General features: G+C 36.9%; 1 protein-coding gene across 1 annotated transcript; it reads right to left on the reverse strand.

Annotated features, from left to right (window-relative positions):
* Window positions 1–1,162: 1,162 nt before the first annotated feature.
* On the reverse strand, window positions 1,163–1,615 carry LOC107941701 (uncharacterized). The gene has a single exon (XM_016875286.1). The coding sequence runs from the start codon at window positions 1,613–1,615 to the stop codon at window positions 1,163–1,165; it is 453 nt and encodes a 150-aa protein (XP_016730775.1).
* Between the last annotated feature and the right edge of the window lie 4,721 nt (window positions 1,616–6,336).

Here is a 6,336-nt window from a genome sequence, read left to right on the forward strand (position 1 = left end):
TCCAAAAATGTCCTCATGGTGCAAACATACTCCACTCCTGATTCTTTACGATGGAGGACACAGACTCGTCATAGCCCATGTGTGGTTCCTCCTTGAACAAGAACCCTTGTTCAAAACAAAAAGGATGCTTTGAGATGTTAATTTTGTATGTTGTGGCCTCGGCACTGTTGAATAAGGTTTTAGGTCAGGTAGTGCTGGCCCATGACGATTCAGCATCCTTCAAAGTAGTCTTTACTTGTCCTATTGAAGGAGGATAGAAAGAAATCTCGAAAAATATGGTCAGAGGAAATGTAGGAGAAGTTGAAGAGAAATAAATGGTAAAGATGGAAACTTTGTGGGAAACGTAAGAGACGTGAGCAGTTGAAAAGAGGTGAGTAGAGGAGATAATATTAACAGTTTAGAAAAATGAAACTTGTAGAGTAATATTTGTGGTGTGGAGGAAGGAAAAGTAAAGGGATTTTTTGGGGGAAAATGTGAGGTGACCTAGCCCTAAAATAAAAGTTTTGGATTTTCCTCATTGGGCTAATAAAGTAATAGAATGAGCCCAGCTATCCAAAAATCTCTCTCTTGGACTTTTCTGTCTAGTCAACCCATGTTACCTCGTACCTTGATTTTCATTCACCCAATTTGTTACGACATAATTTCCTTTTGAGATGCTGTGGCAAAGTTCTCTTTGTATCACAACTGATAATCCCACACTTTTATTCTATCTCCAGAAATCTAGAAAAACTGCTCATTAATCAAAGATAAAAGTATAAATGAAACAATATTAAATGATTAATGATAACAGATAATAAAAATGAAATGAAAGTAAAGCAATTAAAGAAAGGAAAAATAAGAACAAAATTTCTAACTCCAACATCTCAGAGGTCAATGGATTGTTTATCACGATCTACATGAGCACCTCGATAGTGCTTTAAACGTTGTCCATTAACTTTGAATGTAACCCCTATTATCAGGGCTTTGATACTAACAACTCTATGCGGGTATACTTGAGCTACTTCAAAGGGACCTGACCATCGAGATTTTAATTTACCAGGAAAAATTTGAGCCTAGAGTTGAACAACAACACCTGTTGCCCTAGTTCAAATTGCCTTGGCATAATTCTGTTATCATGCCAATGCTTGGTCTTCTCCTTGTACAGTTTAGCATTTTCATATGCTTATGCCCTAAATTCTTCCATTTCATTCTGTTCTAACAACCTTTTATGTCTAGATGCGACCCAATCCATGTTCAACTTTTTAATAGCCCAAAATGTTTTGTACTCGAGCTCAACAGGTAGGTGACAAGGCTTTCCATAAACAAGCTTAAAAGGTGACATCCCCAACGGTGTTTTAAATGTAGTATGATAGGCCCACAAATTTTCATCCAGTCTGGAGGACCAATCCTTACGAGTTGGGTTCACCATTTTGTCTGGAATCTTTCTAATTTCTCTGTTAGAAATCTCAACCTGTCCATTTATTTGGGGATGATATGCCATGGAAATCTTATGTTTCGCCCCATACTGATGCAAGGCATTAGCCACTAGCTTGCAATCAAAATGAGATCCTTCATCACTAATAATGGCTCTAGGCGTACTAAATCTTGTGAAAATGTTCTTGTGCAAGAACTTCATTACTGACTTTGCATCACTAGTAGGAAGCATAATAGCTTCGACCCACTTAGAGATATAGTCAACTGCCAACTATATGTACAGGTTGCCCACTGATGATGGAAATAGACCCATCAAGTATATTCCCCATACATGAAATAACTTAATCTCTAGAATATTTTGCAGCGGCATTTCATGTCTCTTAGATAGATTTCTTGTCCTCTGACAACGATCACACTACTGATAAAATTCATGAGCATCCTAAAATAGACTCAGCCAATAAAATTCTGACTGAAGTACTTTGACAGCAGTTCTCATTCCTCCAAAGTGTCCTCCATAGGGAGCTGAATGACAATGCTACAGAATGTTATGTATTTCGTCATCAGGGACACACTTCCTAATTATCTAATCAGCACAATGCTTAAATAGGAAGGGTTCATCCCAATAATAATGCTTGGCATCATGAAGAAATTTATATCTTCTTTAGTTGTTGAGGTCAGGTGGAATCACACCACTTATTAAGAAGTTGACTATATCAGCATACCAAGGTAATGCCATGGCAACTAACACCTGATCATCTGGAAAGTCTTCTTTAATAAGTTTGTCATTGTCGTCTTCATTTCTAGATTCTAACCTCGAAAGTGTGGGTACATTTATAGCTAGTGTGGTTAGTGTTAGAAATGTTAGACCCAAGTGCAAACACTACAATAGGCCACATTATGGTGAGTGTCGAGTTAAAAGCGGAGCATGTTTTAGGTGTGGGTCATTTGACAATTACCTTAGATATTGCCTTGAGAAGTCTGAGAAAGAAAAAGCTCAAACTGCGAGGCCGAGCAATACAAATGTTAGAGGGAAACAACCCCAAAATATTGGAAATATTAGTGGTAGCCAATGTGCAATGAGAAACTTTACAATGAGATCTGAGGCAAGGGCGCTAGGTAGAGCTTATGCCATTCGTGCTCGTGAAGATGCATCAGCGCTAGATATTATCACCGATACTTTTTCTCTTTGTAGCACTAGTGTAACTACTTTGATTGATCCTGGATCAACCCATTCTTATGTATGTACGAATTTAGTGTCTATTAAGAATTTACCTATTGAGTCCACTAAATTTGTGGTTAAGTATCAAACCCCTTAGGTCAATATGTCCTAATTGATAAGGTTTGCAAGAATTATCCTTTGATGACTCGGAGTTATAGTTTTCTGGTCGATTTGATACTTTTACCATTTGATAAATTTGATGTGATTTTGGGTATGGATTGGCTGACTCTGTATGGTACAGTTCTAAATTGCAGAAGAAAAATTATTATATTGAAATGTCAGAATGGTGAGACTCTTCGTATTGAATCTGATGAATCAAGTGGGTTGTTTTTGTGATATCGGCTATGTTAGCACAGAAGTACGGAAGAAAGGGTTGTGATGCTTATCTTGCATATGTACTGGATACAAAAGTGCCTGAATCGAAGATTGAATCAGTGCTAGTGGTTTGTGAATATTCAGATGTGTTTCCAAAGGAATTATACCACCGATCAGAGAGGTCGAATTTACTGTTGAGTTAGTACCGAGAACATCACAGATATCGATAGCTCTGTACTGAATGGCTCCGACAGAGTTGAAAGAGTTAAAATCTCAGTTGCAAGAGTTAACGGATAGAGGTTTTGCACGACCGAGTTTCTCGCCCTGGGGTGTACCAGTTTTGTTTGTAAAGAAGAAAGATGGATCAATGAGACTGTATATTGATTATCGACAGCTTAACAAGGTTACTATTAAGAATAAGTATCCATTGTAAAGAATTGATGATTTGTTTGATCAGCTGAAAGGTGCAACGGTATTCTCAAAGATTTACTTACGTTCGAGTTATTATCAGTTAAGGGTTAAAGATTTGGATGTGCCGAAAACTGCATTCTAGACCTGGTACGGGCACTATGAATTTCTTGTTATGCCATTTGGGTTAACTAATGCTCCTGTAGTATTTATGAATTTGATGAATCGAATCTTTAAATTGTATTTGGAAAGATTTGTTGTTGTGTTTATTGATGATATTCTGATATATTCTCGAGACGAATCTGAGCATGCCAAGCATTTGATAATTGTATTACAGACTTTGCATGATAAACAATTATTTTTTAAATTTTGTAAGTGTGAGTTTTGGCTCTGGAAAGTTGGATTTTTGGGACACATTGTTTCGACAAAAGGCATCAGAGTAGACCCAAGTAAGATTTCAGCAGTTGTTGACTGGAAACCACCAAGAAACATATCTGAGGTTAGAAGCTTTTTGGGATTAGCAGACTATTATCGGAGGTTTGTTAAAGGTTTCTTAATAATAGCTACATCGATGACTCAATTATTGCAAAAAGATGTAAAATTTGAGTGGTCTGAGAAATGCCTACAGAGTTTTAATTAGTTGAAAGCACTGTTAACCGAAGCACCAGTTTTGGTTTAGCCTGAGTCGGGTAAAGAATTTTTTATTTTCAGTGATGCATCATTGAACGATTTGGGATGTGTTTTAATGCAAGAAGGCAAAGTGATAGCGTATGCTTCCAGACAATTAAAGACGCATGAGAAGAATTATTCGACACACGACTTGGAGTTGGCCGCAATTGTGTTTGCATTAAATATTTGGCAACACCATTTGTTCGGTAAGAAGTGCCACATATTTACTGATCACAAGAGCTTGAAGTATTTGATGTCACAAAAGGATTTGAATTTGAGACAGCAAAGGTGGCTCAAAGTGATTGATTATCATCCGAGGAAAGCAAATGTAATTGCAGATGCTTTGAGTAGAAAATCCTTGTTTGCCTTGAGAGTGATGAATACGCGGTTGACTTTGTTAGATGATGGACCAATATTACCTGAGTTAAAAGCTAAATCGATGTTTCTTTAGTAAATCTGCGAGGCTCAGAAATATGATAATAAATTGCAAGTTAGAAGAGTACAGTGTGAGTCGACTATTGATTCAGAGTTTTAGATCAGACCCAATAATTGTTTGTTGCTCTGAGGTAGAGTTTGTGAGCCGAAAAATACAGAAATTATACATAAAATTTTGCATGAAGCTCACAATGGTAGCTTGTTTGTTCATCCTGGGAGTAACAAAATGTACAGTGATTGGAGACAAATGTACTGGTGGTCGGGTATGAAATGCAGCATTTCTGAATTTGTGACCAAATGTTTGATTTGTCAACAAGTCAAAACCGAACATCAAGTGCCTTCAGAACTATTACAGCCAGTGATGATACCAGAGTGGAAATGGGATAGAGTTACGATGGATTTTGTATCGGGATTACCACTATCTCTGAAAAGAAAGACACTATATGGGTCATTGTTGATCGTTTGACGAAGTCCGCGCATTTTATTCAGGTGCGTACAGACTTTTCACTTGATAGGTTGGGTGAGTTGTATATTTCTGAGATCATCAGGTTACACGGAGTACCAATCTCTATTTTTTTGGATAGAGATCTGCGATTTACATCTAGATTTTGGAAGAAGTTACAAGAAGCTTTGGGTACGCGGTTACATTTTAGCACCGTATTTCATCCTTAAACTGATGGTCAATCAGAGAGAGTGATTTAGATTCTCAAAGATATGCTTCAATACTGTGTATTAGAGTTTGTAGGCAACTGGAAAAAATATTTACCGTTCGTTGAACTTGCATATAAGAATAGTTTTCAGTCGAGTGTAAAGGTGGCACTGTATGAAGCTTTATATGGTCGTAAATGTCGAACTCCGTTATACTAGATTGAGCTTAGTGAGAAAAAGATACATGAGGTTGATTTGATCCGAGAGACCGAAGAGAAAATGAAAGTGATTCATGACAGTTTGAAAGTAGCTTTAGATCGACAGAAATCGTATGCGGATTTGAAACGTAAAGATATTGAATTTTAGATTGGTGACAAAGTGTTTCTGAAAGTATCACCTTGGAAAAGAATTCTCCGTTTTGGTCACAAAGGAAAGCTGAGTACGCAATTATCGGACCGTATGAGATTATCAAGAGAATAGGGCCAATGGCATATCGACTTGATTTACCATTAGGACTTGAGAAGATTCACAGTGTATTCCATGTGTCTATGTTAAGACGGTACCGATCGAACCCTTTGCATGTAATTTCTCCGACAGAGGTTGATATTCAGCCCGACATGTCGTATAATGAAGAACCAGTCAGAATTATGGCACGAAAGACCAAAGAATTAAGAAACAAAAGAATAGCCTTAGTGAAGGTTCTTTGGCATCACCACGGGGTTGAGGAGGCTACTTGGGAGCCCAAGGAAGCTATGAGAAAACAATACCCTAACCTATTTTCTGGTAAGATTTTCGAGGACGAAAATTCCTAAGAGGGAGAGTTGTAACGGCCCGTTTTTAGTGAAATCAGAATAGTGGTTTCGAGAACACAAATCTAAAGTCGTAAAATTATTTTAATATTATTTTAATATCTACAGCATGATAATATGATAGTATAAAAATTTCGTTAAGAAATTTTTCCGTTTGTATGCTCAATTTGTGAAAAAAGACTAAATCACGTAAAGTGCGAAAGTTGTGTTCTAATAGCTAAAGGTGTTAACTAGCTATAGAACTTTAAAGTGGAGGTTCTTATGTGATAATTAGACCATTAGATGAGTTAGTGGATGTGCATGGATTGGTATTTTAGTAATTTTTAAAGTTAGGTCAGGGTAAAATGGTAATTAAGTAATTAAATGTTAAATTAAATAAAACAAAACAAATGGCCATCCTTCTCTTTCATTTCTCCACCA

The sequence above is a fragment of the Gossypium hirsutum genome, chromosome D12, assembly GCF_007990345.1.
Source record: "Gossypium hirsutum isolate 1008001.06 chromosome D12, Gossypium_hirsutum_v2.1, whole genome shotgun sequence".
NCBI lineage: Eukaryota > Viridiplantae > Streptophyta > Magnoliopsida > Malvales > Malvaceae > Gossypium > Gossypium hirsutum.